This window comes from Acanthochromis polyacanthus, chromosome 18 (genome assembly GCF_021347895.1).
Source record: "Acanthochromis polyacanthus isolate Apoly-LR-REF ecotype Palm Island chromosome 18, KAUST_Apoly_ChrSc, whole genome shotgun sequence".
NCBI classification, from domain to species: domain Eukaryota; kingdom Metazoa; phylum Chordata; class Actinopteri; family Pomacentridae; genus Acanthochromis; species Acanthochromis polyacanthus.
Genome location: NC_067130.1, coordinates 3,037,322 through 3,061,329, shown reverse-complemented (window position 1 = coordinate 3,061,329; position 24,008 = coordinate 3,037,322). Strand labels below are relative to the sequence as shown.

Here is a 24,008-nt window from a genome sequence, read left to right as displayed (position 1 = left end):
CCTGATGCTACCGGGTCAATGTGTAACTGAGGGACTTTTAAAGTCCATGGGATACATCTGCATACATTTTATTAAAAATAAAAAATCTTTTTTTTATGTTAATTATCATCTTGTCTTTACAAATTCTATAATTCTTTATTATGGAAACAATCACTTATTAATAAAAATGACTGGATATCACTGAAATGTCAACTACGTTCTAAAAAGTCCCGCGATTATATCTTGACTCCTCCAGAGTGATTTTAAAATGATCCATAATTACAGAAAATTAGTCCAGAATAACATTAAATTTGTCCTAAATGACTTTAAAATTGTCCAAAATGATTTGTAAATGATCCAGAATTACAGAAAATTAGTCCAGAATAACATTAAATTTGTCCTAAATGACTTTAAAATTGTCCAAAATGATTTGTAAATGATCCAGAATTACAGAAAATTACTCCAGAATAACATTAAATTTGTCTTAAATGACTCGTAAATTATCCCCTAGACACAAAAATGATCCAAAACGATGAGAAAAGACCCAAACTTACATAAAACTTCTTGAAACCGACAAGAAAATGGTCCAACATGACTCAAAAATTGTCTGGGTAACATATAATTGAGGGACTTTTGAAGCCCATGGGATATATCTTACATACATTTTTATTAAAAGTAAAAAAAACTAATGATTTTATGTTCATTATGATCATGTCTTTACAAATTTCATAGCTATTTATTAAGGAAACAATCACTTATATATTGACCCTGCTGATACACTTCAACTTGAACCAACTACACTTGAAGTCTTTTATTTGTGAACGATTAAGAGATTTGTCTTGTTAAGGCGGGAACTGCATATTGTCTCATGTTTCATATCTCAGTCGCTGATGAAAGCTGCAGTCCTACAGCTGTGCTCCAGTTTTTCTCAGCATCGCACTGACTGATCGATGACTTGCAAATCAGGAAGAGGGAGTCGTTTCTCGCCGAATGACTGTAGTGGCGAGACATTGTGGAGGATGAGAGCAGGACAGAGGGGATCGTGTGAACAGCGAGTGCAGCTCTGGATCACATTTTGAAATGTAATTGTGTTGATCAATGGTCTTCCTGACAGCTTCATATTTTACACACACACAGAAAAACGGTGAGGGAATTAGGATGAGAGAGGAGCCATGTTAGAAAGATGCCAGTGATGGTTGAAGTGATGAATCTGGTGACTTAATGTGTCCTTGTGCTGTACAGTACATCCCAGCAGGTGTGGAAGCTCCTTTCTCTTTTTGTCTGCAGTGTCATTAACACTTCCACCGTTTGGGCCTGATGACTCAGGAGAGCGAGTTTTGGTCCTGCACTGGAAAAAATGCTCCTCTCAAAACAAGACAACAAAAGCTTATTTCAAGGAACTTTTACTTTGAAATAAGTGAAAAAATCTGCCAGTAGAACAAGTGGGAAATGGCTTGGTAAGATTTATTGAAATAAGATGTGATATTTAGAATATTGAGGTCTTAAAATTAGCTGGTACAACTTATTTTAGGCTCTATTTCACTAGGATTGTCAAGCTTAGGTGTCTTAAAATAAGATATCAGATATGCTTAAAAAATGCAGTTTTTTAATAAAAAATAGATTTTTGCTTTCATGTGACCTCCTAATTCCAGATGTATTAACTGTCCTGTTATCTTCATTTACGGACACCAAAAAATATTGTTTCCTTGTCTGAAAAAAAACAAATCAGAAAAAAATAATACCAATAATACCTTAAAAGTTTTATTTCAAAAAAGATCCCACAAATTTGGAAAGAAAATTCTTGTTAATATTTTTTTTAAAAATGAGTATACAACTTTCAAAAAAAAATCCTAAAAATATCTAAAATGAGTACATATATTATCGACAAAACTTCGAGCATTTTCTTTAAGAACATTCACATAAAAGTCAACTAAAATCCAGCTAATTTCACAGGATTTTAGTTGGATTTTTAGTTTTATTTATTTATTTTTTAATTTTTAGTTGTATTTTTTGGGAATGTTCTTAAGAAACTTTTTTTAAACATTTCTTTTTTTTCACCAAAAAATGTTCAAATATTTCCCTAAAATGTTGAAAATGTGGACGTCAGAAGTTTCACTGTGAAAATATGTTGTTTTTTTTCCACATTTTCAAACTTTAAAACGGGTCAATTTGACCCGCAGGACGACACAAATGTTAATAAATGTGAATTATTTTACATTACATACAACAAATTTTCTTCTGTCCGTGCACTAAAACCATAAATGTACCAGAATTGCATGTCGACAGCCAACAATGGGCAGCAAAGTTTCACATTGCTACAGCCATGGCCATAAGTTTGGACACAAGTACCATGACGCTTGTGAATCTTAGAAAATACCACAAAATTGTCACTTACGTACAATATAAATACCAGTCATATCCATCAACCAAAATGAAATACAGATATTTCCAGTGCATAAATTTGATGTTTGACAGCAAATATTGACATTGGAATATTAACTGCAAATTGTTGCACAAATTTTGTCATTGACTGACGAAAGTTTTTCATATAAGAACACCATTAGCATTTGTTTTCTTGGGGTGTACTTAATTCTGAGGGCTGAACAGACAATTGACTGCAGCAAAATGGCCAAGACCAGGAATTACGTAAGTGACAATTTTGTGGTATTTTCTAAGATTCACAAGCGTCATGGTACTCGTGTCCAAACTTATGGCCATGGCTGTATTTTTTTCCACATTTTTAAACTTTAAACCGAGTTAATTTTGACCCGCAGGAGGACACAAGGGTTAAACTTATTATGAGTTTTCTTAAAAATTCACCTCAAAAGAAGATAATTTCAAGATTGTTTGACCTAACAGGATATTTAAGATGCATTGTCTTAAAACAAGTCCCTCCATCTGCTGAAATGTCTCTCGTTAACTGAATTTATCTTAAATCAAGTGGGATGAGACGTTTTGACCAGAAATAAGACAAACAGACTTGGTAATATTTTGAGTTTTTGCAGTGCAGTGAGGTGTTCTGTGCCTATTGATGCGTCTGTTTTTGCTGTTGTGCTGTTTTTTTGTTGTGAGATGCGGCTGACAGCAGAGGCCTGCAAGGCATGGAACTGCTTTTTGTCCTGCTGTCAGAGCCTGGGAATCATGTGTGCCCAAGCTTTGTTTTTAAACCTACTCTCTACTGTGTCTGTCTCTACTTTGTGTGTGTAAGTTTGCTCAGGAATCCGTCGGCTGTGGTGGAAGTGGGTCTTTGTTTAAACCCGTGTGGGTTCATTACTGTGATCCGTCTCCCTCCCCGTCGGTGCCAACGCTAACATACTGTGGCGTCTATGTAGTTATTTTTAGTTGTTGGTTTGCCTGTGTGTGTGTGTGTTCTAAGGTAATTTGTCTTCATATGTATTTTTCTTTTCTGAATGAGCTTCTTGTTTGTTCTCGCAGTGACAAACAGCCGCTATCTTTACATCCACAATAGTGATCGCTCACTGTCCACCGGTATTTATCACAATAGACCCAAAATATTCTGCTGCAGCTCATCCTCTACACCTGATTTTAATCTTTTTCTTGATTGTCCAGCGTCTTATACTGGGCCTACATCGCTGGGATCATTTGGACTGTGTCTGACATTAGAATGCTTATCAAGATATGAAGATAATTTACCTTCCGTTTCCATCTAATTTCTTTTTTTCCCCTCATTTTCTTTCCCTAGTGGTACACCATTTAGTTAGACTGCTTTTATGAGTCATTTCTTAGCATGCAAATGATGCTGAATGTGATTTTTTAGCATCAATATCAGAAGGAATTATACAGAAACACCAAGTCGGGGTTGTTGAAGCACGGGAAAGCAGCTCTCGTTTTACTTTAATGCATAATTCTTTTTCATTTCTGACATATTCATAATAAATCAGCTGAGTTAATGACAGTGATTAAAAGTCTCACCTAATAGATAGATAGATGAGGAACGATGTACAAAAGAGCATGCAGTTGTTGTGCAAATTTACTGGTTGAAAAGATTGCGTGAGGTGTCTAAAATCTGATAATTACCAATAAGTATTTACAGAAATGTGCGAAAAAATGTCAGTATCTACGGTAAAGTGCACATTGGTGGTATTTACAGTAAAAATAGAGTATTATAAGAGTACTAACTGTAATAAATGTAACCATCCTGTATGAATATTTGCAGTATTTAGTGACCGGTATCTCCACAGGCACCTACCAAGTTTTCGGCACAAAGGAGACGAGATGAGTGTTGAACTGTGGGAATAAGTCTCAACTTGAAGTGACACAAGGACTCATTTCAAAATCAGGAGTGACAGGAGCTGTCACTACAATAAGTACACATATCCAACGTTCTGCCAATGACTTCTGTCAGAGAAGAGCCGCGGTACAGAAAATCATCAAATGCTCCCAGGAAACAGAGTCGAATGGCTGTATTTCCCCTCCAAAAACCCACGAGCGCCTGTCGTACTGAAAACAGTGGGCTAGCATCCTCCACTGGATACTCCCAAAATGAGATAATAAGAGTTTCTAAACATTCACGCCTCTTTCTGTCGCATAGAGGGAAAATTTAAAGCAATACCAGCTTGTATAGCAGAAAATATACTCTCTGCCTCAGTGTTAAGCACAGTTTCTGTTCTTGAATTATTAAATGGAGGTAAATGTAAGTTTTTCATAAAATTCATAAGATGCTAATATTATTAAAATGAGGTGGATGGAATTAATTTGCTGAAGTGTTTTAATTAATTTCACTTCAACTAAAATCTGCCTTGCTTCCAAAATTATGAACTTACATTGTAGTAGCTTAAAAATGTACCTAAAAAGCAGATATAGGTGATGTGTGTGTTCTGTATTAACTCATTAACTATTTGTCATGACGGCTGTGTGTTCTTCAGTGTTTCCTGCTTATTTGTACATCTTTAAAATATAGCTACAGATCTGTACCTGCAGTATAAAATAATAGATTTTTTCCCTGCAAGTCCAAATTTTGGTACTTCTGAACCACCTGTTCCATCTGTGTAGCCACAATTTCAAGGATTCCACTGCCTCATCTAAACTAGCGTACATGCTGCTTCTTCTGTTCTGCAACGTTAACCGTCTGGTCTTGTCTTTGTGTTTTCTTGGCTGTTGTGTGTCGTGCTTTAGGCTGATGTGGTTCAGCGCTGACTTGTCCATCAGGTCTGTATTGGGCCCTCAGAGGCCCTTTTTCCACCAAGCTGGTTCCAGTGCTGGTTAGGAGCCAGAGCCTGACTAAGCACCGGCTCCAAAAACTAGTGCTCAGCAAGCACCAACTCTTTGCTGGGCCAGAGCTAAGAACTGAGTACATCAGGGGCTGGGGGGGCGGGGTCACAGCGACCAACGATCAATGGCAGAAACACAAAACCGCCATTTTTGAACCGTTGAGCGAGTAGTAGCGTTCGGTGTTAGCGTTTTGAAAACCGGTAAATATGGACGCCAAATCCAAGCAGCGGTGGTCTGAGGAGGAGATGCTTTCTGGAACGGTGGTCTTCATATGAAATTCAGTCAAAGTTAGAGCGAAACTCTGCCTGAAGCTCTTTGTCGTGTTCCTCGAGCCGTTCCTGAGCAGTTTTTGCATTTTTCTTTAGCGCTATGCCCTGCTGGAGGCCACAAAGTTCATCCAGGAACCGAGGTTTTCCTGCATGGTAACGAGAGGATCAATCTCATTCACTTCACCTGTCAGTGGTGAAGAAGGAAATGTGGGAAAACAAAGCAGAATGTGTGAGCCAGAGAAGGACGGGAGCAGCAGCAGGAGGAAAATCACATTAAGCTGCAGGCAGGTTAGAGGCAGGACGTGTTCCTGCAGCACTGAGTGGTGGAGAGCGAGGGTTTCAGTAATTCCATTATTTGGTGAAACCGACGGCAAATAATGTAGAGGAGTGGAGGGAAGGATGGACAGAAACGGGCGGAAAAAACAAAGGAGAAGGAGCTGTAGAGGCGGTAGGAGGAACATGGACTCCAGCCCGACAGCAACATGAACACAAACTGGTGGAGAATGAGTTTCTCTGGAAGGAAGGCGATGCAGGATTTCTCTGCTGAATGTGGTCAGCTCGTGGCTCGTGCTCAGACTGGCCAACACTCATTAGCACATATTGCAGATGATGAATGCACATGGAAAAACTGGTTCATGAAGCGGTGGTGTGGAGGGGAGGAGGCAGAGGAGGGATGCAGGTGCAGACCGATCAGCAACACACCACAGAAGAAGAGGAACATCAAAGGAGTCGACTGAAATCTGAAACGACTTTTGGCTGCAGAGTAGAAGTCAGAATATCTAGTAAACATACACAGCTGAACACTTAGACAACAAAATGTCACGCCTGTTTCAAGAGCTGAAGTGTGAAGTTAACCAGCAATAAATGCCACAAAAACAAGTTACCACATTATGCAAAGGTGCCTTTTCTTTTCTATTCCCAGTTTTCTAAATATAGAAAATCCCTAAGAGACTCTACAGAATGAGACAAACAACTACTACATCCACACCATATTGTTAAGAGGGAAGGCTCCTGTCGCTGACACTCACTGTTTGAAGTCCTGTCTCTCAGTTCTCTCATGTTCAAAGCACGGACACCAGATACAGAATAGATGACAGCACTATTCAGACACAGTTCTGGCTGCTAGAAGGGGAAAAAAGTAGGATAGAGGTGGTTAAAAACATTTCAAAGGATGCTAACGGGTGCCAACCATACTTGTCTGAGACTTGCAATATAATGAAATATAAAGCAGATAGAAATATAAAGGCGACCTAAAAGATTTAAGTTTATTTATTGGAAGGAAAACTATTTCTGACTGTTTAAAGACACCTATATATTTGTTGTTAAATGGAAAGAATAATTACCCAGCCTTATCCTAAGGTTGGATAATGGCCCCAGTGTATATTTATATCTTCTTTCATGAAGTAAAGAACACAGTAATGCCTCTTACATGTTCTACTGAGATGTTGGATCGCTGTCCTTCTTCATACCTACTTGAATCAACACTGACTGTCCTGAGGTCAGTAGGCCTCATACAGGTCTCTGTCATGGTGCTCCTTTATCAGCTAAACCCCCGAAAGGCTCTCTGTTTGCTATTGTGGAGCCTCATCAGTAATGGACAGTAGAGGCTCCATCTGGTGGCGCAACCAGGTACTGCAGCCGATCTACATACTGAAGTTTGTATTGTCTTGAAAAACGGTATTGCCCGAATAAACTGTTGATTGATCGGATCAGATTAGGACATCCCTATTTGCAGGCTTACTTATATGGCTTTTTAAAGGATGATTCACGGTATTCCATATAAGTTGTGTTTCCATAATGCACTATCATGCATATTTTTGAAGTTTTGCATTAGAAAAAGCTTAAATAAAGTGTAAAAAAAAAATCCTTCATTTCAAAGATTTTTCCTTTTTTTTTGCTATTGTGAAAAATGAGTGATGGAAACACCTTTTTCGATTAAGTTCACAGATATTTCTGTTTCTTCTGTTGTCTTCACCTCCAGACAACAAGAAGCGCCTCCAAAATATAGCTAAATGAAAGAATAATTACAACTTTCCTGAGTGAAAACAGTTCCTGTAGGAGCCATGAATGAATTGTTGTTTTATTATAAGATTGAGGGGTTTATTAATTATTGTTTATGTTTGTTTGGTTCTGATATTATTTTGTGATTATGTTGAATAGAGAGACGGCATCACATGCATATGGATGGAGATAATTAAATGAATATATTCACCTCTTCACCTGTCTTGACTTTTTCCTTGTGTGAGAGGAGGTGAGCTGAGTCGCTGTGTTTATTGCTGACCACTATTTTCTTTCTTTCGTTTTGATTATTTGGCTTATGACTTTGTGCATGTTAACATAAGTTGATTATCATTTTTCTTTAAGTCTCTCTGCGACTTTTGTTCCTTTAAGTCACCACAGTTCCTGTAAATTTTTCTGTTGTCGATGTCTAAAATTAGTCCTTGTTTTTCAAAGGTTTTTAGTTGGTTACAAACAACTGGTTTTGTTTATTTCCTTAACTGTTTTCTTTAGCTTATACCACCAGCCTAGTTTATTCACCTCAACACAACTAATAGAAACAAGCCTAATTCACATTTTCTTTCTTCTTTACGACTTCTATAAAATTTGCTTGAAATTCACCTGACAGTTACAGTAAATGTGATTACAGCAGGAAGGATGTGACGAAGCAACAATTGGAATAGGTGAGGAAAGTCCAGAGCTGAGAGGAAACGGTAGTAAACACAGAGACGGCTGCCATAAGAGCAAAAAAATCTCATTTATTTGTTTGATAGAATCGAATGCTTGATTCACAAAAACAGAGAACTTTGGTTGTCGATGCATCAGCACACAGGAGGGGAGAAAATAAAAACGTTTCGGTTATTTGAAAAGGGCAGACGTACCTTTCAGCCATTCAGTATAATTAAACCACTCAGGAATAACCGCTCAAACAGATATGCAATGTTGCCGGTGACAGAAGTGGAGAGAAGGTCAGGAGTACGGTACACCACGCAGAGCTTCCTCCTCGGGGCATTGGAAACATCTCACTGTGCAGGTCAGCTGAATTACACTATCGGCTGATGAATGAATGCAGAGGTGGGCGTACAAACACCGAGACACAAACCTCAGGAGCTTCCCTGCCTCAGATCAGACAGGCAGACAGTGGAGCTATGAATGCCTGCCGAACTCACAGTGTGGGCGAAACTCCACTGTATGGAGTCTGACATTTTAAGCCTCTTAGAGGGCAGGAGAGCCAGTGGATGTGCAGTGGTATCATATATCCTGCATACTGCCGTGTGTCTTTCAGTGATGCTACATTATTATAATGGATTAAGATATGTAACCTGACTGGGGCTTTTAGTGCAACTACATCCTGATGTCGAGAACTTCTGGACGACGTTGGAGGGACGGCTAGTGTTGGGAAAGCATCTGTGCACATTTTAGATTTATTAATGTTGGTACAATCGGGTAGTTTGTACTTTTATCTTTAAGTTTATAGCCTTGGTGATGGACAACGAATGAGTTCTTATCCTGAGCAGCATCTGCTGGATGGATGGATGCCAGATGGATGGAGGGATAGATAGATGGGTAGATGACTGTTGATGGACTATGGATGGATGGATGGATGGATGGATGGATAGATGATAGATGGGTAGATGACTGTTGATAGATTACAGATGGATGGATGGACGGATAGATGGATAGATGGTAGATGACTGTTGATAGACTATGGATGGATAGATGGATGGATGGATGGATGGATAGATGGATGGATGGGTAGATGACTGTTGATAGACTATAGATGGATGGATGGATGGATGGATGGATAGATGGGTAGATGACTGTTGACAGACTAGATGGATGGATGGATGGATGGATGGATGGATGGATAGATGGGTAGATGACTGTTGACAGACTAGATGGATGGATGGATGGATGGATGGATGGATGGATAGATGGGTAGATGACTGTTGATAGACTATAGATGGATGGATGATGGATGGATGGGTAGATGACTGTTGATAGACTATAGATGGATGGATGGATGGATGGATGGATGGATGGATGGATGGATGGATGGATGGATGGATGGGTAGATGACTGTTGATAGACTATGGATGGATAGATGGATGGATGGATGGATGGATGGATGGATAGATGGATGGATGGGTAGATGACTGTTGATAGACTATAGATGGATGGATGGATGGATGGATGGATAGATGGGTAGATGACTGTTGACAGACTATAGATGGATGGATGGATGGATGGATGGGTAGATGACTGTTGATAGACTATAGATGGATGGATTTCTTGCCTTGTCCAAGACAAATTTTACAATAAAGTAAACTTGAACATGGATGGATGGATGGATGGATGGATGGATGGATGGATGGATGGATAGATAGATAGATAGATAGATAGATAGATAGATAGATTTTATCGTCTGCCCCAATAGGGTGAAAGAAATTCTCCTTTTCAAGGCTCCAACAATAAAATACAACATATAAATATAAAAACAGACTTAAGACACAAGCTCACAAAGTACAGATGTCCCAAAGAAATGTTAAAAATAAACAGCAGCTGACAAAAAAATCTGTCATGCTCAGTGTCTTATTCTATTTTCTTCATGGTGGTTACTGCAGTGTGAATAAAGGACTTTTTGTAGATGTTTTTGCGGGCCAGTGGGACTTTGTAATGTTTGCCTGATGGAAGCAACTGGAAGGAGTGATGGAGAGGTGAGAGGGTCCTCAGTGATCAGGAAAGCCACCCTGGTTATCCAGTTCAGAGACGTGAGTTTGTGGTGAATCAGTGAGGATGAAATGTTGAATGTGAGGATGGATTCAGTGAGCGAGGTGTGAACCAGGGTTAAAATGCCTCTGCTGACGTTAAAAGTCCTCAGTTTCCTCAGCAGGTGAAGACGCTGCTGTGCTTTTTTTGTGAATCACAGTGATGGTTTTTAAGTGTTTGCAAATAATGTTGTTCATGTGTTCTCTTCTTCTTTGTTCATTCCAGGCCGATGCAGCCACCAGCTTTCTGCGTGCAGCTCGTTCAGGGAACCTGGACAAAGCTCTGGATCACATCAAGAATGGAATAGACATCAACACAGCTAATCAAGTAAGATGGCTTCAGTCAGCTAGAACATCCACCCATAGAGAGTGTGTTTGTGCACCAGTGGGAGTAAAAACGATGCCACCCACGGATTTCAATTAGCAAAACACCAAATTAAATTGTGCCTCATATCAAAATCAATTAGAGTGATTAGTGAGCATTCACAGTACTTAATAAAAACCAGCCTACAGAGCAGTACTTACTCATAGCATCACACAACATTAAAACATATTGGTGTTGGAATTAAAAACTAACAAAAGGTGTTATGTCAATCTTCTTTTTCGAGCTTGTGTTTTCACTAACACTCTGTATGCTAATGTGGGTTTGATCTCTTGTGGTTTAAAACAAGACGTCTGCACTCTAGAGGAGTCAAAACACATTCTGGAAAGACTGAAAACTTAACTTAAATATTAACTTACGCTGTGTAGACTTCAGAAGAGCCAGATCAACTTCTTTATTTGTCGTTTTTCTGTCCATCTGTGGGCACAAAAAACTAATTATTGTTTCTCTCAGAGAGCATCAGCACCACCAAAAAGACAAGAATTAAGAGTAGGTTAAAAATAAAAAGACAGAAAAATGGAATACATACAGGAAAAATATAATAGAGAACAAAAAGGAAGAGAAAATTCAATGAATGGAGAAAAATAACAATAAATAGAGAAAAAATATGGTCTGCATGTTCTCTGCAAAGTCAAGATGCTTTCTGGAAGAAGTGAAGTCTCATAATTGTCTGTAAAACGATCTAGGTAACTTATCAGATTCTAATAACATTACCAGCTCCTGAAGCAAGGATGGAGCTGAAGCAGTAAAGTTTACAGTCCGCTGTAGAAAGTGAAAGAGTGCTGCTGAACCTCTGCAGCTCCAAGAAGCAGACCGAGGCAGGGAGACTTTATTGGTGTTTCTCAAGAGAAATTTCCACCAGCGCAAGAAAGAAATTCATGACACTTTAAATGCAGTTTTCCTCAGAATCACCTTCACTTGTTGCCTCAGGGAAGCACACCAGGAAGAGTTAAGAGTTTTCTCTGGTTACTGTCGTCCCTTTGCTTAATCACATTTAGAGCCCGACCGATATGGATTTTTTTTAAACGCCGATATTTGGTGGAAAAATAATACAGATAACCGATTAATCGGCTGATAAATTTTAAAAAATACATGAATAAAACAACTTCATTTTTGGTCCCTTAATGCTTACAACAACAAAGATATGAACTACAGACAGAACATTTTGCTGTTTGTTCAACTTTACAACTGAGAGGAATTTTCAAGTACAAAAACATGCAACAAAGCTTTAAACCTCTTAAACCTTAAAAAAGAGTCAATCTATAAAAGAGTTATGAAATACATCTGGTCTGGTACTTCTTGTTGCAGCAAATTAGAGGTAAATCATAGTACAGGTGAAATTACTGTAAAACATTATTTCTACAGCCCTCTGATGCCCTTTAATATTAAATCACATTTTCTCTGCTCCGTTATTTCATAAGACAAAGTAAAACTAAGAGAGGCAAATAAATATTTAGTACACTTGTGTTATTTCTCTAGTTACTTACTGACTTTTAAGCTGTTAGCTAATGCTATGCTAGGTTATTGCTAACATAAACAGACAGGGAGTAACTTAAGCTAGGCTAGCACAACTTTAGCAACGTAAATAAAAAGCATGACCGACGCAACGAAGCACGCATCACTCATCATGACACATGGCAAAGAGAGTTAAACTGAAACAGGAGACATGTTGAGTCACTGTTAATTTCACAGCGTCATTATAAACTTACCTGTTGGCTCCGCCCACTCCTGTAATGTTACCTAGCTGTAGCTTCATCCTTTACGTTACATCCTGGACAAACCTCACAAACACATCATCCAACAGCATTTACCTTTTTATGAGAAATTAAGTATATATCTGGGTTTAATCGGCAAAACTCCAGCTGATGATGATTTAATCGGTCAGGCCCGAGTACTGTACCACGCATACGTGCTGTATTGTATTAGAATAAAATAATAATGGGTTTTTTGTTCTATAGTTCTCCTCAGGCCTCCTGTGTATCTTTTAAAGTGGATTAATGTTTCATATGCTAGATGGCTGGTTGGTTTTATCTGCCAAGGGAACTCGCAAATGAAGAATTTCACTGTAAAATAAAAATGAATAAGAAAACTTTTAAAATCCTCACAGAAACATGTGCGTGGACCTACTTTCTCTCCACTCTCTGGGAAAGAAAACGGCTTTCCCTCGGTAGAAGGTCGTGATTATGAAGGCGGTTGAATGGAGAATGGTGCTTCAGTTTATTCCACTGAGAAAGAACAAAGTGTGCAGAGCGTGGCCTTTAGAGAAATATCTGAATGCACCACGTGCAGTATTCTCAATGGAATGGATTTTGCAGAATCAGCAAAGGATGTAAAATAGATTAGCAAAAAGAAAATTATAAATTCATGACTCAAAGACCCCCCCGATTCTCCGTCTTTGTCTAAAGTAGCGTACGTTAATAATTGAGTATATTAGATTATAATCCGCTCAATCTCCGGCCTGGCTGTCGGCTCTCTTACACCTTGTTGCATCATGACTGTAAGGCAACAAAAGAAGGCTGAATGTGTGTTTTTGGGACGCTAATATGAGTCGTTAGCTGTGAGCTGTGAGGGGGAGGTTTGGTGAATGAAGACACAAGTAGTGCTTTTATACGCAGACAAAACGCCGTCACTGAGATGGAAGTCTGAACATGAAGAATGCACGCCCAACTCCCCCAGTGTGTGTGGTTCTACCGATGAAAGCAACAAGCAGATACACCAGAGAGAGGCAGAGAGGCTAGATCAGGGGTGTCCAACATGAGGCCCGTGGGCCAAAAGTGGTCCTCCAGAGGGTCCAATCCGGCCCTCAAAGTGCAAAAATTACAGAGAAAATGTTAACTAAAAAATTGTAAATTTGTCAAATTATAAATTTAAAATAATTTCTAGACCATGACAAGTTGTTTAAAAAGTAAAATACTAGATTGTTCATTGTTCTTCTGTCATTTTGTGTGTCATTTTTGTAATATATTGTCTTGTTTTGGGTTTTTTTGTCTGTCCTTTGTGTCATGTTTTTGTCCTTTTGTTTCCTTTTGTCTCGCTTGTGTTTTTTGTCTTATTTTTGTCATTTTGTGTTTCAGTTTATTTGTCATTTCGTCTATCGTTTCTGTCATTTTGTGTTTTTTGTCTCATTTTTGTGCTTTTGTTCCTTTTGTTGTCCTTTTTTGTCTAATTTTTTCTCTTTTTTGTTTGTGTCATTTTGCGTCTCATTTTGTTCTTGTTTTTGTATTTCTTTGACATTTTTGTCTCATTTGTTGTTTGCTTGTTTTTTTTTTTTGTTGCTTTACCTTTTTTTGTCTTTTTTGTTTTGTTTCGTGTCATTTGTCTAATTTTTCGGTTACTTTATTTCTCACTTTTGTCATTTTGTATTGTTTTCGTAATATTTTGTCTTGTTTTTGCTGTTTTTTTATCTAGTTTTTGTCTGACTTTTATCGCTTTGATCATAAAGTAAAATCCTCTCTGGTTCAGTTCCAGGTGACTAAATGTTGTGTTCCTTTGTAGACACTCTGTGATCTGGAAGTTGTGATGTGGAAACGATAAACTGAGGATGAATGTTGCTGGAAATGAACTTATTTTTCTTAATAAATTTCAGGTTGTTCATGATGTTTTGTAGAAATATAATTCCTTAAATGTGAACATTTTTGCACTAAAACAAAGGAACCATTAGGAGTTGTGGTTATTTATAGGTTATGCTGTGGTTTTACTGGTCTGGTCTACTGGAGATCTGATTGGGCTGAATGTGGAACCTGAACTAAGATGAGTTTGACACCTCTGGGCTAGGTGGCTACTGAAGCAACAGGAAATGAACATTATGCACAGTTTTCCAGGGTACTTAATATCCGTGCATTAAGATGGTAATCAGCTGAATAAATAGCACCGATAAGATCTGCAGTAATTGCATTTCATACCCGTATCTGTGAAGAATTTTATTTCTAATCAGTTCGTTCTCTGGTGCTTTGTTCTGTTGTTCTGAGTGTTTTGTTTGTTTACCATTTTATCGATGGCTTTTAACTCAGGACTGAGGCGAGGGCAGAGATGGTATTTTCGTGTGTGATTTATGAGATTCTGCAGCAGTAACCTGTCCTCGCTGTAGCTACAAACCTGCAGGCTGTCGTCTCACTGCTACTGAGAGGCCTGTTCTCTCTGAGGGTGCATGAACGCACCAGATTCACACATGCAGGTGTTTGCAGGAATGCCATTAATGAAGCTCATGTTTGGTCCGTCACGTGCACACGCGGCAGTCGTTAACACGCTGCTTTCAACCGTGACTTACAGCGTGTTTCCCACCGCCGTGCGCATGCTCGCAGGGAGGCTGTGCTTCCCATTTGAATTGAGTGACACTGCAGTATGATGAGAAGCCGGGGAAGCAGAGAGGATCGCTGAGACTCCTGGTGGGCGGATTGGTTACAGCAGCCGAGGCTTCCACTGATTCAGTATGCAGCCGGCCAGCCACGAAGACCGGCAGGCAATCAGGCAGATAGACGGACGGACAGCGCTGAGATAAAACAGTTGTCTGCCACCCCCCCTCCCCACATCCACCACCACTCCCCGCTCGCTCTTCTCCTTACTCATCAGTCTCATCAGGTTGCTCGTTTTGTCAGAACCGAGTCCCCCCGTGCTCCCTCTGTGGGTTTATCGGTTATTTTTAGAGACACGGTAACTAGACGAGCGATGTTCTGCACAGCTGGAGAAAATGGGCACGTGCTGCAGCGATCAGACAGTTTGACTCCTTTGCTAAACGTCTGTAGAAGGGTCAATATGTAATTACAGGACTTTTTGTAACATAGTTAACAGTTTTTGCTGTTTTCAGACCTAAAATCAACATTTCTTTTATTCTAACCAAACACCACACGGCATTTTTAGAGAAAGATTCTTCTGAATATTATATACACAATTAAGTAAAATTGAAATTGAAAGTTATTCATAAAGATGTTGTAGTAAACCTGTTGACACTTGACTCACACACTACTTTATATTAAATCGGTCAGAAAGCCGACACAAATACAATTTGTTATTTTGTGTTATAAAATAAGACAAATGACCACAGAAAAACACAGAATGACTCGATGAGGCACAAAACTGTCATAAAAAGAGACAAAATGACCACAAAACAGGCTGATAATGATCAAAAGTGACACAAACTGAGCAAGAAACGACCAAATAAGTCTCAAAAAGACAAAATGATGACACAAAAACACACGAATCAGGTCATTTTATTGTTGTTTAACTAATTAGAAGGTGGTTGTCATTAAATTGGGATGATTATTTATTATATTCTTAAAGATCATGAGGTGCTTTCATGTCATGAGCTGTGGCCTAAAGCATCAATAAGGAAGGCCAAAAACACAAAAGCAGTCCCTGTGATGGCCTTGTGTTTGTGTAATTACAGTAATCCTGATAATTCTACGATTATTGAAGCTGTAAAATGCAGTTAATCCCCTGTTTAACCAAGACTATGAACAATCCATCACAGTAAATGATTAATATTTTTGTATAGGTCTTTTTTTTATATATTTTTCCCGCTCTAATCTAACTGAATCTCTCTGTTTTCTCCCAAAGAATGGTCTTAACGGGTTACACCTGGCCTCTAAAGAAGGTCACGTCAAAATGGTGTTGGAGCTCCTCCATGCCGGCATCGAGCTGGAAGCGACCACGAAGGTAATTTATTCTCTCTGTATTCACTCTGAAACTGCTAACAGCTAACAGTGTTAGCACACTGTAAAAAATGTTTGTAAACCACGACAGTAAAAACTACCTCATCATAAATAAGCTAAAAGTCAAAAGGTTTGGGACGGTTTCTCATTCATTTGAATGAGAAAGCGTCCTAAAACTTTTGACAGGGGGTGTACATATAATTAATGTTAAATACACAAACTGTTGTGCTGATAATGAAAAATTCTGTAATATTTATAACAGATGACACAGCCTTTATTTTATATGGTATTTTCATGTAAATTTTCAAGTTTTTAAAAGTTAAAGCTTTAGAATGAAGCACATTTTTAATAGTAAAATCAACAGTATCTATACTTTTATTTGCTTTAAATGAAGAAAACGTTTTACCGTAATTTAACGACAGCATTCTGGTGTCCACAGCTGCTGGAATTCTACCGTAAAAATAACTTCTTCTTCTTTTTTTTTACAGTGCAGTACAACATTTAAAACATGCAACACTGGAAAAGCTTCTCCTTTAAGCTCATTTTATGCATCAACCCAGCAGAAATGAACGATCAAAATGTTTTCATACATAAATTTAACTTACTGAAATGCTTCTTTGCAAACTGAAACGTATGTAAGCCAGTTAAACCCGCCTTCTGTTCCTTTACTTTCCTTACATCAATACTGGATGTTTAAATCATTGTAATAGCTTGTCTAAAAATATAAATCTGAACAAAACCGTGCTGCTTCCTTGCCGGTTTCTGGCATACGTACAATGCTCTCTGTGCATTTCAGAGTGGAGTTCCCATCGCAGAGATCTAGGCCACTAATTTACCTCTCATTCGCTTTAATTTTCTTCTCTAACCTTCTGTGGGTTTCTTTTTTTCCCTGTGTGACCTCCAGAAAGGGAACACTGCTCTCCATATCGCAGCGCTGGCCGGGCAGGAGAAAGTGGTGGCTGAGCTCGTCAACTACGGTGCCAACGTTAATGCCCAGTCACATGTGAGTGTCTGCGAGCTGTGACTAAGAGGAGAATCTACGAGCAAGTCTGTGTGTGTGTGTTTAGTTTGGAGTGTGTGTTGGTTTGCAGGTTTTTTCTGCCTCGGGGGGATGACTGTGCATGACTACCGTACAATATATGCGTTTTTCCTTTTTTTTTCTCACCATTTGATAACCAAATCTATCTATTGTGCTTAACCTTCCTGTTGTCCTCATTTACAGGCATCAAAAAATACTGTTTCCTTGTTTGAAAAAAATCCAAAAATTCAGCAAAAAAATTCCCCAAATTTGCAAAAATTTGCAAAACCTTCAGGAAAAAAAATCCAATAATTCCTTAACCTCCATTTTAGTTTTTTTCTACTTATTTGGGATAAGGAGTAACCAATAAATATAATAACTGGATAATATCTAATATCTGATTATTATGTTTATTACATTTACATCATATATGTATATATATATTTTTTACTAGATTTACATTGTAAATAATATTATTATTTGTAGTAGTAGCAGAAGTAGTAATATTAGTATTTTTATTAATATTAACAATATGCCCTTTTGGGGAAAAAAAATAATCAAAAAACAAAAACATGCCCACATATGTGGACGGCAGGTCTTGAGAGGTTAAAAGTTTCCATTAAAAGTTTTATTTTAAAAAAAATCACCCAAATTTGGCAAGAAAATTCTTGTAAATATTTGCAAAAATGAGCAAAAATCTTCCATAAAAAGATCCTAAAAATTTCAAAAGTGATTATGTATATATCAGGAAAACGTCTAATGTTTTCTTTAAGAACATTCACAAAAAAATCAACCAAAAAACATTTTCAACGTTTCCTTTTTCCACCAAAAAATGTTCAGAGATTTCCCAAAAATGTTGAAAATGTGGACATCAGAAGTTTCTCTGTGAGAATATATGTTTTTTCCACAATTTAAAACTTTAAAACCGGTCAGTTTTGACCCGCAGGACGACCCTAATCATAAACAAAACTGGCTTAAATGAATAACTGCTATTTTTTATTTTTTTTTATCATTTTAATGCTGTAGATTTTCCAACAGGTTTAGCTGAATCCTCTATTGGGGCCACCGAAATGTTTTCTAAGCAGAAAAAAAATCTGAATGTCTTTATTGTTGTATGAGAACAACGAAACTGAAAGCACAGTCCTTCAAGTGCATATTAAAATAAAATAAATATCACAACAAAATCCAACAGAAAAATATCAATATAAAAACATTCACAGAAAAAACATCCAATAAAACCCATTAAACACTGGAGTTATTTAATGTGTCCAGAGTTTAGTACATAAATGGCATTCAGTCTGTTTGTTTTTGTCCTCATTAGGAACTTAGGTGTACATTTAGATTTAGTATCTGTGTGAATGAGCATGTAGCCCTGGGAAAGAAAAACACTTTTTAATCATTCATTTCTTCCACTGACTCATATCTTTGTGAATTACAAAGGGGCAAAATGAAAAAATGTGAATGTCTTTATGCACAACTTAACTTCATATTAAGCAGCGTAAACAAAAAACAATCTTGATCAGGTCAAATGTTTACCTTTAAAGCTGCACCAAGGTCAGCGTCTTTATGTCTTCATGTAATCCTAACCTGACTCCATCGTGGTGCATTCAGGGCTCATAACTCCTTCCTGATGCATGATGTATGAGAATGTAAACATCCTGAAGCACCTAAAAGGTTTCCACTGCACTATATGTCTGTGCGTTTGTTTAACTGACGTCATGTTTTTGTTGACTTCAGGCTGAGGTCCATCTTCTGCACACTGGAAAAAATGCCCCTCTCAAAATAAGAAAAAAAACCTTGAAATTAGTAAAAAAAATCTGCCAATGGAACAAGTGAAAAATGGCTTGGTGAGATTTCTTGAAATAAGAGTATTGAGATCTTAAAATTGGCTGGCAAAATTTATTTAAAGCTATATTTTACCAGGATTGTCAAGCTTAGGTGTCTTAACCGTCCTGTTGTCCCCGTTTACGGCACCAAAAAATATTATTGCCTTGTCGGAAAAAAAATCCAAAAATTCAGCAAAAAGTTCCTCAAATTTATTAAAAAAAAATTCCGAAATCTTCAGGAAGACAATTCCTTAAAAGTTTCCCTTAAAAGTTTTACTTAAAAAATCCCAAATTTGGCAAGAAATAAAAATTATAAAAAAAAACCAAAAAAAATCTAAAAATTGTAAATATTTTCAAAAAAAGAATAAAAATCTTCCAAAAAAAATGCTAAAAATGTCTAAAGTGATTCCATTATATCAGTAAAAGTTCTGATATTTTCTTTAAGAACATTTGGCGAAAAAAATCAACCAAAATCCAGCGAAATTCCCTCGATTTTGGTTGATTTTTTTCCCCAAACGTTTTTAAAGAAACCCTTTTTTTTAACATTTCTCTTTTTTTCCACCAAAAAATTTTCAAAATGTCCCCCCCAAAAAAATTTTAATTGTTTTCACTGTGAAAATATACTTTTTTTCTCCACATTTTTGAACTTTACACCTTTTTGACCTGCAGAATGACACGAGGGTTAAACTTATTTTGAGATTTCTTGTAAAATTCAACTCAGAACAAGATAATTTCAAGATAGTTTGACTTAACAGGATATTTAAGATGCGTTGTCTTAAAACAAGTCCCTCCATCTGCTGAAATGTCACTTCTTAAGAGAATTTATCTTAAATCAAGTGAGATGAGACATTTTGACTAAAAATAAGACAAATAGACTTCATAAGATTTTGAGTTTTTGCAGTGTGTGCTCCTGTGCTTGTAACTTTCTTGTGCCCCAACAGAAAGGCTTCAGTCCTCTCTACATGGCAGCACAAGAGAACCATCTAGAAGTGGTGAAGTTCCTGCTGGAGAACGGTGCCAATCAGAGCCTCCCGACCGAGGTGCGTGTCTCCTCAGACAGACGGCTTCGTGGATTATTTAGTCTGTTGATAAAGCGCGCTGATGACGAGTAATTACCTCATTTAACTTCAGGGGTGCTGCATGGAAGATGCTCACAAACTGTCAGGTTTTAGTATTTAAACCAGGGGTGTCCAACATGAGGCCCGTGGCCCAAAAGCGGTCCTCCAGAGGGTCCAATCCGGCCCTCAGAGTGTAAAAATTACAGAGAAGACATTAACTGCAGATTGTAAATTAGTAAAACTATAAATTTAAAATCATTTCTAGACCATGACAAGTTGTTTAAAAGTAAAATACTAGATTGCTCATTGTTCTTTTGTCATTTTGTGCCTCGTTTTTGTAATATATTGTCTTGTTTGGGGGTTTTTTGTCAGTCGTTTGTCTCGTATTTGTCGTTTTGTTTCCTTTTTTGTCTCGCTTGTGTTTTTTTGTCTTGTTTTTGTCATTTTGTGTTTCGCTTTATTTGTTATTTTGTGTATCATTTGTGTCATTTTGTGTTTTTGTCTCATATTTTGTGCTTTTGTTTCTTTTGTTGTCCTTTTTTGTCTCATTTTTTTGTTTTGTTTTCGTCATTTTGCGTCTCATTTTTGTAATATTTTGTCTTGTTTTTGTATTTCTTTGACATTTTTGTCCCATTTGTCTCCCATAAATTTAAAATCATTTCTAGACCATGACAAGTTGTTTTGATCACAAAGTAAGATACTAGATTCTTCTTTGTTCTTTTGTCATTTTGTGTCTTATTTTTGTTGTTTTTTTTTGTCTGACTTTTGTTGTTTGTTTCATGTTTTTGTCATTTTGTGTTTCCTTTTTGCCTCGCTTTGGGGTTTTTTGTCTTATTTTTGTCATTTCGTGTTTTGCTTTATTCATTGTTTTGTGGATTGTTTGTGTTGTTTTGTTTTTTGTCTCGCTTGTGTTTTGTTGTTTTGTTTCTTGCTTTTGTCATTGTTGGTCTTGTTTGTGTCATTTGTATAATTTTTGTCGGTTGTTCCTTTTTTATCACTTTGGGCCTTGTTTACACCATTTTGCGTCTCATTTTTATGTTGTTTTGTCTTGTTTTTGTTGTGTTTTGTCTGATTTTTGTCATTTTGATCATAAAGTAAAATACTCCACGGTTGAATTCCAAATGTTTGTGACTAAATGTTGTGTTCCTTTGTAGACACTCTGTGAGCTGGAAGTTATAATGTGGAAATGAATTACCTGCAGATGCCAAAGCTGTCATTTCTACCTGTTAGAATTACAGTAAAACACTACAGGATCGTGTTAAGCCCATTTCTAGGTGTCCATGTCCTTTGCTTGTTGTCTGTTATAGACATTTTTGACTGATTGTAAGTAATATATGACTAATGGAGTTGTTTTTCATGAGAAAATGCACATTAATGCTTCTAATAACACCACAAAATGGAATAATGAAGAAAGAGGATATCACATCTCTGACTGCATCCACTGAAAAACAAAACATCTCATGGTCTGGAATGGGCTTTCTCTCTTTACTTTCGTCTCAAATTCTGTTTTGTCCTCGCCTCTTCCTCCTTTTTCTATTCTTGCTGTTTCACCTCTTAACCCCCGAACAATTACTGGTCAGAGGGAAAACTCTGCCGCTGTAGTTTGGTGGCATTCAGAGTCAAATCAGACAATCCTCTCACTGTTTGAACGCACAACTGTGTAAACATTTCAAGATCTTAACGCCACGGCAACAGTAGTTTATTGCTTTGTAGGTAGAATAAAGTGATTTCTTCGATTCGCTTTCCAGTATTCCGCCACACACCTGTATCTCACTGTGCTCAGTAAAAAGTGTTGACATGCTAATCCTTCAGTCTGACCCGCCTCCTTTGCTTTCCCTCTCTCTTTTCCCCTCTCCTCAGGACGGCTTCACTCCCCTTGCTGTAGCCCTCCAGCAGGGCCACGAGAACGTCGTGGCGCTGCTCATCAACTACGGCACCAAAGGAAAGGTCCGCCTCCCCGCCCTGCACATCGCTGCCCGAAACGACGACACCCGAACCGCCGCAGTCCTCCTGCAGAACGACCCCAACCCCGATGTACTCAGCAAGGTAGACCCCCTGCTGTGACCGTTTGCTCGTATGACAAAAAGAGAAGTGTGGTGCAGAAGCAGAGAAAAACACGTCTGGGTCAATATATAACTGTGGGACCTTTTGTGCCATAGTTGATATTTTTGCTGTTTTCAGGCCTAAAATCAACAAAACCAAACACCACAGAAAGATTCTTCTAAATATTATATATTCAATTTAGTTAAATTGAAATTGAAAGTTATTTCTCAAGATATTGTAGTAAACATGTTGACTACTTTATATTAAATCACTCAGAAAGCCTTGGAGTCTTCCAGTGTTTTCTTCAGGAGGAAATGACATCATGTGGAGCAGGTCATGTGATCTGAATTAACACACTTCCTGGAGAGGAGTTTTTGGAACGGGGAACTCAGTGGAAAGGGATTTCTCAGACACAGATACAATTTGTTATTTTCCATATAAACTTTAATATATTGCCAGAAAAGAAACATCTGTCATGATCATCTCAACTTAATAAAAAGAACACAATCCAAACTATTTCTGAATCAGCTCATTTTATTATTGTTTAGCTCATTAGAAGGTGGTTGGTATTAAATTCAGATGGTTATTTAGCTGATATTTTAAAGATATCCAGTCATTTTTTATTAATAAGTGATTGTTTCCATAATAAATAATTATGGAATTTGTAAAGACATGATCATAATGAACAGTGATGTGTTTATATGAATTTAACTAATACTTGCTGATGCACTTTAATTCCCAAAATTAAAACAGTATAATAAACATCTACAGCTTCTGCTTCCTTCTACATTTTTTTTGTGCTCTGATCTGTCGTGTAATCTGTGTAATGTGCTTTGAGAGTAACTCAGACACCCTGTAATAATTCACAGTCTAACGTTTGCACTTTCTCTGCAGACTGGTTTCACACCTCTACATATTGCAGCTCACTATGAGAACATGAGCGTAGCCCAGCTGCTGCTGAACAGAGGAGCCAATGTAAACTTCACACCTAAGGTCAGTTTGTCTCACATGTTGTGAGCTGAGTGGATCAGATCAGAAATGTTTTTCCTTTATATTTCTATGAAGCTTTCATCATACCGTCGTCTTGTAAAGAGTCCTCCAGTGACTAAAGATGGTAATAAATGACTTATTTATTGCCCCCGCTCCACCAGAATGGCATCACGCCCCTTCATATAGCCTCCAGGAGGGGCAATGTGATGATGGTCAGACTACTGCTGGACAGAGGAGCACAGATCGATGCCAAAACTAAGGTAGCATGCTTTATTTTTTGTATATTTGTTCTGTCAGTGGACACAGTCGGTGTGGTGTTAATTTCTTACCTCGTCTCTGTGCAGGATGAGCTGACTCCTCTCCACTGTGCAGCCAGGAATGGTCACGTTCGCATCATCGAGATCCTGCTGGAACACGGTGCTCCCATCCAGGCGAAAACCAAGGTGGATTCATTTGATTAACCCTCCTGTTGTCCTCATTTACAGGCACTAAAAAATATTGTTTCCTTGTCTGAAAAATAAAACAAAAATTCAGAAAAAAATTCCCTAAATGTCTGAAAATTTGCAAAACCTTCAGGAAGAAAATCCCCATAATTCCTTAAAAGTTTCCCTTAAAAGTTTTATTTTAAAAAATTACCTTCTCCCAAATTTGGTAAGAAAATTCTTGTAAATATTTTTTAAAAAATGAGTGAAAATCTTTCCCAAAAAAATCCTAAAAATATCTAAAGTGCTTACATATAGATCAGTAAAACCTCTGATGTTTTCTTTAAGAACATTCCCAAAAAAATCAGGATATTT

The 24,008-nt window shown here is 37.6% G+C and overlaps 1 protein-coding gene across 1 annotated transcript in view; it reads left to right on the top strand.

Moving 5' to 3' along the window:
• Window positions 1–24,008, top strand: part of LOC110957178 (ankyrin-1-like) — a 145,209-nt gene that overhangs the window by 69,842 nt on the left and 51,359 nt on the right. Inside the window, 8 exon segments of the mRNA XM_051938101.1 lie at window positions 10,473–10,574; window positions 16,182–16,280; window positions 17,181–17,279; window positions 20,062–20,160; window positions 22,039–22,224; window positions 23,116–23,214; window positions 23,373–23,471; window positions 23,556–23,654. Of these exon segments, the coding sequence (XP_051794061.1) occupies window positions 10,473–10,574; window positions 16,182–16,280; window positions 17,181–17,279; window positions 20,062–20,160; window positions 22,039–22,224; window positions 23,116–23,214; window positions 23,373–23,471; window positions 23,556–23,654 (882 nt within the window).